The 12,218-nt window shown below is 48.5% G+C and overlaps 4 protein-coding genes across 4 annotated transcripts; all 4 read right to left on the reverse strand.

Annotated features, from left to right (window-relative positions):
* Positions 1 to 1,909: 1,909 nt before the first annotated feature.
* Positions 1,910 to 3,167, reverse strand: F4817DRAFT_360722 (PH-domain-containing protein; the record flags this gene model as incomplete). The annotated part of the gene is made up of 2 exons (XM_049306313.1): positions 1,910 to 2,944; positions 3,021 to 3,167. 2 exons carry the CDS (start codon positions 3,165 to 3,167, stop codon positions 1,910 to 1,912), a joined length of 1,182 nt encoding a protein of 393 aa, XP_049156302.1.
* Positions 3,168 to 4,265: 1,098 nt separating this feature from the next.
* F4817DRAFT_346558 (uncharacterized protein) lies at positions 4,266 to 4,975 on the reverse strand. Its single transcript, XM_049304418.1, has one exon. It carries the CDS (start codon positions 4,670 to 4,672, stop codon positions 4,391 to 4,393), a length of 282 nt encoding a protein of 93 aa, XP_049156303.1. The 5' UTR covers positions 4,673 to 4,975; the 3' UTR covers positions 4,266 to 4,390.
* A 226-nt stretch (positions 4,976 to 5,201) lies between these two features.
* Positions 5,202 to 7,733, reverse strand: F4817DRAFT_346559 (uncharacterized protein). Its single transcript, XM_049304419.1, has one exon. It carries the CDS (start codon positions 7,494 to 7,496, stop codon positions 5,460 to 5,462), a length of 2,037 nt encoding a protein of 678 aa, XP_049156304.1. The 5' UTR covers positions 7,497 to 7,733; the 3' UTR covers positions 5,202 to 5,459.
* Positions 7,734 to 8,491: 758 nt separating this feature from the next.
* On the reverse strand, positions 8,492 to 11,084 carry F4817DRAFT_210693 (microtubule associated protein-domain-containing protein). The gene is made up of 3 exons (XM_049298681.1): positions 10,840 to 11,084; positions 10,517 to 10,784; positions 8,492 to 10,450 (listed from the first exon to the last, which is right to left on the reverse strand). Exons 1-3 carry the CDS (start codon positions 10,948 to 10,950, stop codon positions 8,562 to 8,564), a joined length of 2,268 nt encoding a protein of 755 aa, XP_049156305.1. The 5' UTR covers positions 10,951 to 11,084; the 3' UTR covers positions 8,492 to 8,561.
* Positions 11,085 to 12,218: the final 1,134 nt, after the last annotated feature.

Below are 12,218 nucleotides of genomic sequence, written 5' to 3' on the forward strand. Positions count from 1 at the left end.
CTACTGCTTTCGTTGCAGAAACCAAGTCTACTACATACCTACCTATACTATCCCTAACGCACCAGTGGAGCTGGGGGGATCAGCCAGCCGCCGACATATAACATTACCACTCTCATCTCTCTCTCGTCCAACAAGAAGTCGAACCAGGGGATCTAAAATTCCCAAGAATTTCATACTAGCTAGCCAGCTGCGCAAGGGGAGCCCCCAAAAGCAGAAAAGGGTTAAAGTCCAAAAAAAAAAAAACCAAGATAGCGGCAACGGCAATTCCAAAGACAAGGTTGCGCCGTCACGACCAAGACAAGGGTGGTCATATAGCAGACCGCATGACGGCGGCGGCTGATTGGCTGGTTTACTGATGAGCGGCCGTCGAATAGCGAAGCTAGGAATGGGGGTGGGGAATCGGGGAAGAGGAGGGGGGGCTAAGATGTGTGTTGCGCTGCGTAGCCGTTGGAGATGGATGTCTCCAAGAAGGTACATACCTGTTGGTGTATGTAGGTTTGCTAGGGGTATATGTAGGAGGTAGGATGCCTCGCATGAGTGGCTTGACGCCGGTGGAGTTGGGCGGGGATGGACGCCGGCGTGCTGTGGAGGAGAGCGCCACATTTAGCTAATGTTAGGAGGTATTGATGTAAATAAGGTAAGGTACCTTAGGTAAATATGCGCACATGTCTGCGTTAGGTACATAATATAAAATAAACCAATCCAGCTAAGATTCAGCTTTGGTTCGATGGCAGGTTGCATCGCAGCATTAGCAATTCGACCTGCCGTTGATGTCGTGCCTCTGCCTCTGCCTCATTCTAACCCTCACCCTCATCCACCGAACCTGATCCTAGCCTACAGCCAGCCACTACCGCAATCACCTGCTCGCCCGCCCGCCCGTAGTCTCGTCCCGGGTGACCTGCCTTCGAACGAGCTTGGCGGGTGATAACTTAATTCCAACTGCCCGACTGCTTTAGGTACCTATTCTCTTCGTCGCTTTTCCCATGTGAAATCACATAATCTACATCCTAGGTTAAGTTATTGTTATTATCGTGAAAAGGGGGCCGTCGGTAGTGAATATTCGTAGGAATCAACAATCACCAACCAATCATTCCAGATATTTAGCTAGTCTTCATTTTCTAACTACCTACTCGAGTAAAGATCTCGACGATCCCTAGCTTGCGGCGGTTTTCGCACGTCGTGCCTGCGTCTAGATTAGGGCGATGGTGTGTGTGGAACTACGCCGCCGGGCTAACTCCGACTGCCTTTCGGATCGACGAGGCTATTTTAGGTAGGTCCGTAGCTGCATGGGCGGAGCCGGCTATATCGGTGTATTTAGTTTCGGTTCTTGTTAGTCCCCATCCATATCTCCCTGGCTAGGTGGTCAGTTTATGTATTGGTTATAGGATTTACTATCAAGTCCTCGTAAAATGGGTCCTATGTGTCGCTTGGTTTTGCTATAGCCCAGCTTCCTACGAGAAACATGTAAATCCTAACTGGACACAAGCCGAACTGCCGAGCCGAGCCAAGCCAAATCCGGCGCAACATTCGAATCGCTTCATAAAGGCTACACGGGAATCTATCACAAGCAGAATCCCCCCTTACAAATAAAACTGTCTATATTATATTAGCTAATATAGTAGCACACGGTATTATTGCATTGCAATGCTGATGGGCAGCAGTAGCAGTATTAAGTTGTACAACTCTTGTCATTATCATGCTGCAGAGCATGCGTACGCCAGAATGCTTCTGTATCGTAACACTTCGTTAAGGGTAACATCTCCCTCCTAGGCGAGATTTACTCTTAGCTCGTAGCACCGAGACGGTATTACGCCCCTCGCCTGTGTACCTGACCATACCACGTTCCAAATGCAGTCTCACCATATTGCTCCTAGGGGTATCACGAAAAACAATGCTTTGCATGATAACATCATGCTGCTGTTGGGTTAGGGGGTGCCACGTTCCCCGAGGCAGCTGCCCGCGCTTCCAACTCTCTCCGCTTGGAGAGCAGGCTCTTGAAAGCGCCCAGACAATGCACTAGCGTTTCCTCGTCGTGGGCGCAGTAGCGGTACGTCTTCTCGTCCGTGATAACCTGAAAGCAGTGCGACTTCGTTTTGCTGATCGGATTGATGTCCACGACATTAACTATCCCGGATAGGGATAGTATGAAGGAAGCTTTGTACTCGGATTCATCTTTATAGAGGATGAGATTCCGGGGTCGGAGAACTGCCCAGCGATTCTTCCACTGCTTAACGCCGCGTTTGCTGTTTAGCAACCAGAGCCAGCCTTGCCAGACGATGCGATCCGGATCGTTCTCGAGATTAAGGCCGCTAAGTTGGCTTGCATTCCTATCTCCCAAAATTGGACGATTGTTTGAGCCGGTTTCTATTTGCGTTCCCGACGTAGTGGGCGATCGAGCACTAAGACTCTCGATAGATGCATCGTGGGCTCGTCCTTCGTTGTCGGATATATCTGAATGCGAAGCAAGTTCGTTTCCAGATAGCCCCGAATAATCGTTGTGCGAAAGTCTTCTCGTAGATGGTGCAGATCGCGACGATCTCGGATCGATAGGCTCGGGTGAACTGGAGATCGGCCTTTCGTGATCTGGAGGTAAGATCCGCGTCGTTCCTGACCCATTCTGCGATGTACCAACGGGAGCAAATGTCTGTCGGCGAATAATAGGGCTTGCTAAGAACATCTCTTCTTCCTCTTCCTCTATTTTCGCGTCTGTCTTAATTAGGTCCACCCATTCCTGCGCATCCTTCGCATTCGGGGCCTCGAAGTGGTAGTTCCTCGCTGGCGAGAATAGACCGAAGAGGTTGTGACGCTTGTTCTTAGGGTCTTTGAGGAGCGTGACGGCGGAGAGCTCCGAAGTCCAGAGCTTGTGTCGAAGCTTGCTCTCCTTGTCCGTTTTGTATATTGAGAGAGCGCTGGGTCGAAGAACAAGATAAACAGATTTCCAAGTCTGTCAAACATTACTGTTTAGTACCCCGGCAGACATGATCTTCGGGGTAGAAGTATGGTATAACGTAGCTACTTACCTTGGTCTTCTGGGTTCGCTTCTGGACGTAGCCGGACTTGAGCACGCGGTCGAACTCGAAGCTTCCATTCTGATTGACTGGGCTAGCTATCGGTACAGCGAACTGGTTTCGTAGACGATTGATTTGGGTATTTGCGGGCGCTGCCATCGCGGATGAAGGAGGAACGCTAATGGTTGCACCTCGACTTGATATATTCGTGGATAGGTCGAGAGGGGACTGGGTCGCGGTCTCGGCCATTGTATGAGCTCTTGGGAACGCGTGAAATAAGGTCGGTCTCCGAACTCCGGATAGGTAGGTTTGTTGTCTCCAAGTATTAGATTAGTTGAGTCGACCTCGGTCTAATTACGAATAAGAGTAACGTGTTGTTGACGCCAAAATATCGTGTCTGAATCGTAATGTCAGGGGGTAAAGTGGATTAAAGTCAGAGTAGCTCAAGATAGTCGACGCGATTCATTGCTGAGCAGCTGGACACCACAAAATATTAACCCGACAAAATGGTGGAAAGCTAATTAAGAATGGGGCCGGACAAGTATCAAGTGAAGCTTCTCAACTGAAGATCAGAGAGAATATGCGAAAGAGAAGGGAGTTAGTAGAAGAAGTATGTAGAAGCGGCCGTAGTCAATAACCAATAAGGTTAAAAGGGCGTCGGAATGCCCCTCAACAGATCAACAAGATTCAGGGTTATTGCTCAATGCAATTAACGTTTAAGCAAGTGCTTAGGAATGAATTGCGGCAGTAATCGTCAAACATTAGCAAATCAGCGTGCGTGTTGCTTGTAAGTTTAGAAAATTGTAAAGTCGCAAGAAGGTAAGAATTGAGAGTTGCCACAAAAGAAATTCAGTTAGTCAGAAGTGAGAAGTGAGTTGGTCAAAATGCAAGAAGGACCCTTTGGATTGTGTAAAAATAGAAATGGAAGTCCGTGGAGTTGTTTTCGTGTAATAATAAGTTAATAATAAAAAGTCTCCTACGTTTCTGTCGCACAAGCGCCGCCTTTCTGGAAACTGGATCCCTTTGCTTAGGTAGGTACCTGTAATTAAGCTCCAAACGTACTATGTAACGCCAGCTGTGGCCGGGACCAGGTGTTTCAGGAACTGCCGGACGCTAAGGTCCTAAAGAAAGCTAACTAGCCACTGAAGGGATCCGCGTGACAAGGCTAGTAACCATTGTCTGTGGCTTTGTTATCCAATCATCGCTCTTGGTCCTACACTTCATCAAATGCGCCATTACGTAGGTGGATCCTACAGATGACAAACTCCCACCCGTCTGCCCGTATGTCCCGAATATTTCTAGAACGTGTCAGATAAAGTACTTTGAAGAACAGATCACCTAGAATGCTTCTTTTATGATTATATAAGACCAATGATTCTTAGCTATCCCGTATGCTGACCTGGTCCCTCCCCAGATTTCGACCCGGGACCTTCGGATCTAATACTTGTGGACTTGGTTGCGGATCTGGCTGTTTGGCAGCCATTCTGTTCCTCTTCGGGGTTATTTGATTTCTTCGTCTGGTCTGTCACCACTTTGAAGCGTACCGGACATGTCGTGAATGGCGCGTAGGGGAGTTGGTTAGGAATCATTATACTCCTAAGGTAAGTCAAATTCCGACTGGTTCGATATAGATTCAGTCGAGGAAGGCTAGGTATCGTTTTCATCTAATATTTAGTGGTGAGAAAATGTTATAATTTAAGGGATATATAGAATATAGAGGTATTCAGATGAGGCCAATGAGGCTCATTAGGGAAGTCCTAGAAGAACGGGCTATTCTATAATTCCTACGTCATGATTTCAATTCAAGTACTGTTAATTACTCTTTAACTTCTTCTGACCCATGGATGTCTTTAACTCTATCGTAGTTAATGGAACTTATACTTCAATGTTTCAGCACTAATGTAACGAGACTATTGGCTCCCTAAACTACCAAGACATCTGGAAAAAGTAGCTTCTAATTATACCAGTTAGCTCAGTCTTGGCTAGATTCATAATTCTACGCGCCTTAACAACGTTGTGCTCTCACTCCTTGTCTTAGGTATACCCTTATATCCTTATGGAGAATGGTTAAAGCAACTAACGAGACATTATGCTATTCATATTGTAAAATAAGAAAAACCAAGCCATATGACATATTCAAATTACAACCTCAATTCTCCATAAAAGCACCGGAAATAGCATTAAAATAGCTTACACACCATAGAAAACGAAGATAGGTCATTATAAATACTATAGGCAACCAGTGCCACCAATAACTCTACTTTAAACTTATACAGGGGTATCAATCCTCTCTCTTATCCCATGCGCTTATCCAATCTCCAGTCTATACACAACCTGCCCGCCTTCTCACGTTCCCATCCATTTATTTACTCGTACCGCCAAAAAGCACGACTGTTCGAAGTCATAGCACCACCAACCACCACCGCTACCAGCAGAAGTATAAGCAAAAGCTTACTTCCCCCCCTTCGGCACCGCAACCTTCACGCCCCTAGCGCTTCCCCAAACACTTTCTGAGACCTTGCGCGGGATTTTGCGTCCACGGAGCCTCTGATCAATAAGCCACATCCCAACCACAAACTCCGTGCGGTCTAGATATCCACGCCCACGTCTATCCACTAGGTCCCACACCTCCGCCAGCTCGTCTGGCGGTAGCCGGCTGCGTGCCCAGATATCACGCACCACCACGTTGGCTACGGCTTGCTCTAGTTCCCTTTGCCTTTCCCTTTCTTTTTCTATTTCGTTAGGGGTAGAAGTAGGAGCGGATAGGGAATCCCCGGCATCTGGTGAAACAAGCAGTAAGCCCCGATTACTCGCCCACACGCCCTCGTACCGCTTGCGCTCGCGTAGTGTGATTTCTTCGCGCCAGCGGCGACGCTGACCTTCGTGGTGAATGTGCTTGTTGCCGCCTAGTTTGCCGAGAGGTTTGCGGTGGCGCGAGCGAGCCACCCCTTCGTCGTCCGATTTGCTAGGCGGATGGCGTAGCGTCTGGCGCATATGTGGTGTCTGCTTGCGGGACGGCGGCTTTGGCGGCGGGGTCTTTGATGGCGTTATACGGGACGATGCGAGAGCGCCCGCTACGATGGCATCGGTAAGTGAATCCAGGGGTAGGTTAGGAGAGCTCATGTACGGTTGTCGCCGAGGGGGAACTGGTGGACGACTAGCGGAGGTAGCCTCTGTAGATATAGCCCGTGTTGATGGAGGCCGCCTTTGCCGCGGCGTGATAGGGGTTGATGGTCGAGATCTACTTCTATCTGGAGAGCTAGGGTGGGGTGTTGGGACTGATGACGCAGAGACAAAGGTATCATTAGATGAAGTCGAACTCCGACGAAGATCATCTTCCCGGAGGGATGGGGCTGTAATTTCATGTGAGGGAGCCGGATATTGTAGCCTTGGCCCGGACGTTTGGCCCGGCCGCACCGCATCTTGTGCCTGTATGTCGTTTAATAGAATCTGTTGGGAAGTAGACCGCGTTGGCCGAGGCGATAGAATAACGGTATCCGCCTTTCCAATAGACTTTGGTGGTGTAGAAGCGCGCGGTTTACCACTTGACTCTAGAGCTCTAGGTTGCGAAGGCGTGTAGGGTTTGTTCTTCGTCCTTGCTGGTGGAGGAGTAGGGGGGCGTGCCTTAGCTTCGATGGCCATATTTTGAGTCAGGCGATGTCCCTCCCGGGCTGACTTCATCACTGAAACTGAAGGAGATGGTGTTCTTTGCCACGCTATATCGCTAGCTAGTCTTGATGGGGATAGGCTACTCTTAGAAATAGAGCTCGATGTTCTTGGAGGGGTCAGAGGTCGAGTCACAGATTTTATTCTAAGCGGCTTCGAACTCTCCGGTACCTCTACATCTTTCTTAATAGGATCTGTATCATCTCTCTTCTTTTCAAACATCGATATAAGAGCGTTCGTAGGAGGGATTGAGGTCATATCTGTTGTTAAGTCGAGGCTCGTTACTGAACTGGCAGCGCTGTTGGCATCGGGGCTAGATTTCGGTTGACTCCTGACTGGCTGCTGGGCGTGCGGATGCGATTGAGCTGTTTGATGCTGATGGGCGGGACTAGTAGATCTGCTGGCGGCCAAGGTTGCAGCTATGAAGGATGGAGAACGAGGATCTGGCGTAGTTTGCTTGCTCCCAAACCCCAAGGAGGAGGAGCTATCATGGAAGGGTGGCTGTAAGTGTTGTACCGAAGTCTGGTTTTTTATCCGTTGTTCGTGTTCAAGGCTACTGTTTGCACCGTGGATGCTGCTGTCGTTACCCGTATTCTGTCGGCTAGCTGCCCGGGAATGATCTCGTGAAGCCGAGGTGGCTGCGATAAGAGCTCGGTTATCGACATTTCGAGAAGGGGTGGTGGTTGTAGACAATTGTCTCGGAGTGGACTTTTGGAAAGCGAGCGAAGCACCTTTTAAGGCGGCATTATAGGAAGTATCGTCGTGATTTTCCGATGGGTTCGGCGGCAATCGGCTCCGATTAAGGGTCCCTGATCCATTCATGAGGCCTGTTGTTAGGAGACCACCTGGGTTGGAGGTTGGAGGAAAGGGGGTTCATTTATAGGCAAGTCGTTTATAGGTAGGATATAAAGCTACTGTCAATATATTGTTGCGCAACAAGTGACATCGGAACAAGATGAGAATCCTACATGGTAGTTGTAGGATAGAAGGATTAGGCAGTTAACCATTTCGAAGCAGGGGCTAATGAAATAGAGTTACGAGAGGGTTGGGAGATAGGGCTGAAGGCTGAAGGCTGAAACAAGACCATCTGATAAGGTTTCGTATCCTAAAATAATACGCTAGAGAACCCCGACTTCCGATGTCTGGGGCTTTGCATCAGGGGTACACTACATGCACACTGATGCACCTAATGAACCTTGCTGTGCTTTAATCTGCAGTGCTACTACATATATCATCGATAGGCTCAACTTTAGCAATTATAAACATAGGTACTTTCACATTCGCTAAGACTATGGCGATTTTACGTTTAAGAGGAAATACCGGCTTCAAGCCGGCTCTTTAATTTCAGCTACGACGAAAGGAGCCGGAATATGAATCTCAACATGCCTATTCGCTCTCCATCTTGACGCCTTATGAACCGACGCCGATTCCAATGTTCCTCACCCCCTTTAGCTGCTTGCTTACCCTCCGCCTACCACCCCCTTTCCGATTATGTTCCAACAGAGAGCATGTAATTCCAGGCAAGTTAAAGCTATCATGAGTACCACGATTCGGGTGCTATGCGCTATCGACCAGCTTTGACAAACGTCAAGTTTGCCAAGCTAGGACTCCACCTAGGTGGCCTCGCGGCGAACGACATCATAATGCAATTAAAGACAAATACAAGAAGCGGAATAAGAGGCAAGAAGCAAAAACCGGTGTGTGTAAATCGGGAACAGTGCCAAAACGTGACCAAGAATATTATGTGAAAGAATCCGGAAGAGCGCCATCGCTGACAGGTTGTGAGAAGCGTCACATAAATCGTAACGGTGAGATGCGTAACTTTTCAAAGCTCGTAATTGCTCGTTATCGCTCGTTAATGGTCCAGTAGGAAGAATGGTGAAATGCTTAGTAGGCATCTTCATCAGTCCACTCACTGCCCGAAATGATACGATTGCCTTCAGCATCTATCGTACCGTGCCCAGGTGGCATTTGAGGGGGGATGCCTCGATATCGCTTCGGTACATTTGCTTGCTGCCGCGAGTACGGGTCTTCTGGTGTGAACCGCTTTCCTCTTGCTGCTCGTACCTTGGCGTAGTATGCATCGGATGTGTCCGCCTCCGGCTCCGAATTATCGTCGTACGTCTCCCAGTTTTCAGACCCGGTTACCACCGTAGACGTATTTGAAATCTGTCTCGGAGGAGGTGCTTGAGGGTAGGATGACTGTGCAAGTCGCTCACTTTGTATAGACATGTGCGGCTCTTGATGTGATTGAGATCTTTCATAAGCTTGGTACGAGTCTCGCTCGTATGCCCGATCATCATACACATCGTCCGGCTCAACAGCTCGGATATGGGTGCTTGAACCAAGTCCGACGTTTCGGTAAGGATTTATCGGGGTCTCTAGCTCGGGAGGCGAGTTTAAGTCTCTCATCTTAGGCGGAGGAGCGCGCGAGAGCGGGTGTCCAGGTCGTAGTACACCTTGGGCCCGCGATTCTGGCCGAGGTCTTTCGGGGGAATTGTTGCCATGCTTCAGATTAGACAAAGGAGCGCGAGCTGGTATCCTGGACGGGCTACCCTTCGGGTCCTTGGGTGCTTGCATACCAGGAGGCGCTCTCCTGATTGTGCCATTGCCGTTGCCGTTCACTACCGGCGTTTTCGATCTTGGAAAAGTACCTGCTTTGCTAGCATTACTGTTGGTGCGGCTAGGTGGCGGCGCTGGTTTCTGCATCTTGTTTGCCGATGGCGGAGGGCCCGCGGGGGTCTTTGATCTTGGGCCTGGAACCTGTCTGGGAGCTTCGGGTTCTAGAAGATCGAGGTACCTCTCCCCATATACAAGGAATGGGCGACCGTATTCATCCTCCCATTCTTCTAGCAATTTGGCAAGCTCTGCAGCGACTTTGGGAAGCTCTTTGGTAATTCTCTTTCGCATCTTCTCCTCGCGCAATAACTTTCCTGGGTCTCGCCTTTCTCCCTTTTGACCACGCATCATGAGTCGGGATGCGTCTTGGCTAGATGCTGCAAGCTCATCTCGATCGTGAACAAGAGTACGATGCTTGTCAACTAAGGCTAGGGTGGGCGCTCGCTGTTCTCTTAAAGTCTCAAGTCGAGTGATCTCGCGCTCGTGAGCTTCTAGTAGCGCGTCACTGTAAACGTCAGAGAAGGCCGGCGTAAATTCGAGCATCTCATCCTCCGAGAAGTATAGCGTATCCCATAGCTCCTGGAGCTTGCATCGCGCATCTTCCACAAACAAGTGCAAGTTCTGTCGCTTAAGCTCGTTTAGCCTAGCTAATTCGTCCTCAAACTCGTTGATCTGTCGGACGCCGCAGCCGCGGTTGCCATTTAGGAACGCCTTACGCTCCGCTTCATCGACACCCAGCTTCTCCCAAAGAGCCGCAACAGACACCTTGAGATCTTTGAGACGCTTTTCGCGATTCTTCTTCTCCTCTGCTAACTTGTCTCTCTTATTACGAAGTCTAGACAGATCTTCTTCGTGCAGGCCGAGCTGCTCAGGGGCATCGCGATAATACTTTACAATCGCGCCGTCGGTTTGAGCTTGAGGCGTACCAAGCTCTGCCCATAGCTGGATGATATGCTCCGATAGAGACTTGACTGTATTTACACGTCGGGTGTATTCTTCGTAGACTCGGGTAAATTCGTCGTCTAATTTATTAACGTATGAAGGGGAAAGATCGAAATTCGGGGGAATAGACTGATTCGCACCCGTGGGTGGTAAAGCAATATTTATGAATGTAGGTTCGAGATGGGAAGAGTAAGACTCTAATGCCTGTACGAGTTCTACAAGTAGATTAGAACGAAATGCCCTCTTCGGGATCTCTCCCGCCATGGTTGAGTTCAACTTACTCTTAACTTGCTCGAATCGCTCACGGTGAAGCTTGCTTATATGCGTATGCTTCTCTTTTAGCACCGTTAAGCATCTTGTGAGCGGAAAAGTGACCCGAAGATCGTCACTCTCGGGTGTATAGCTGCGTTGTGACCTGGAACCGTCTAGGGACGCTTCCATTTGGCGGATTACAGTAATAAGTTTTTGCGCCTCTTCGACTAATTCCTTCTTTTCTACTGTCACCTGTTTCACCTGATTGTTCAAAGTCTCGGAGAGCGCTGCGAAGAGCTTTAGGTTTCTCCTATTAGTTTTTCGTCGACGCAATCGATATAGTGTGGCTCACCTCCGATTCTCTGGCTTCGCGATCATGACTGGCAACGCCAATCTCGTCGAAGAGGCCATGGAGCTGACCGATTATGGTATTAACCTGCTGGGAAAGGTAGCTCGCGTCCATCTTGAATGCGATACCAATAGCAGATGGCGAAATGCCTAATTGTTTGTATTCATGAATTGTATCGAAGTTTTGTTAGGAAGGTCAAGCAGATTTCAAGCTTGCAAGCGGTGACGCACTGGCCTTGCCGCAGATTGTGGTTCGATATTAGAAAAATCTGGTCAAGTTAATGAATGAGTTTTTTTTTTAGTTAGGCAACCTAGAAGCTCGATGAGGTCAGTCGGCGCATCCCAGGCGATCAAGTTACGCCAAAGCGATTTCGTGCGTTTTGCATGCGCAAGTGGCCTCCGGGGAATATTTTTGCAAAGGATCAAATGCAAATGCAAGTGATGCAAGTGATTTCGCAGTTGATAGTTGATAAGATGATGTGTCTTGCTTTTAGAGGCCGGTCGAGGCGTTGTCTAAGAAAAGTAATATGGAGGGGAAGATGAAGGTAAACCCATTCAGGCAGATCAACAATTGAGCGCGAGTTATTATTTGCCAGTTTCCCGCTAGATGCCCCCACTATTGTTACATGGGTTGTCACCACAGCAACTACTCTATTTAGCCCAATGCAGCTGCTGCCGTTTCAGTTTTGCCCCACTTAGGATCAAGATTCCCTGTGTAGCCCTATCGATAAGCATCGACTGCCTCCAATCAAAACAAAGGCTGATTTCCAAAAGCAGGCAAATTCGATCCCATCACATCATCTGTTTAGTCCTGCGAGGAATCTCATCTGCATGCACGCGTCGAGGCGAAGGATCCTGCCCGCATGTCTCGGACCTAGCCCGTCTCCTATGCAACCTATGCAGCCTATAAGCCACAAACATCCGGTAACAACAATCCCATATCCTGCTTTTTCCTTTTTCCTGTGGATCACGACAAGGTTCGCGGCGCATAAGTCCTCGTATGTGTAGGTATCGAGGGCATGATATTCAAACAAAACAAAACAAAACAAAAGTTAGACTGCATATACGAATGCGCTTAGCCGATATCTCTCCATATGGATATACTTCAACTCCGTATCCTTCTCTAACATTCGCAAAGGAGAAAGAAAACATGCTTGGTGGGTTAAAAGTGTAACTTGGCTTGGCCTCTAGGTAATTTACCGAGACAGTTCATAGTACTCTCCCTTCTCAAGCCATGTTTGAATTATAACATTTATTACCAATATATTTCGGCCCGTTGCAGTCTCGCCTGAGATTACTCAACTCTTTGTTTACTTGTGCTACACAATGGGCATGTTTAATAAGAGACGCCCGTGTCTTTACGTAATCTTCCACTTTGTACTA

This window comes from Daldinia loculata (assembly GCF_022478755.1).
Source record: "Daldinia loculata strain CBS 113971 unplaced genomic scaffold F4817scaffold_49, whole genome shotgun sequence".
NCBI lineage: Eukaryota > Fungi > Ascomycota > Sordariomycetes > Xylariales > Hypoxylaceae > Daldinia > Daldinia loculata.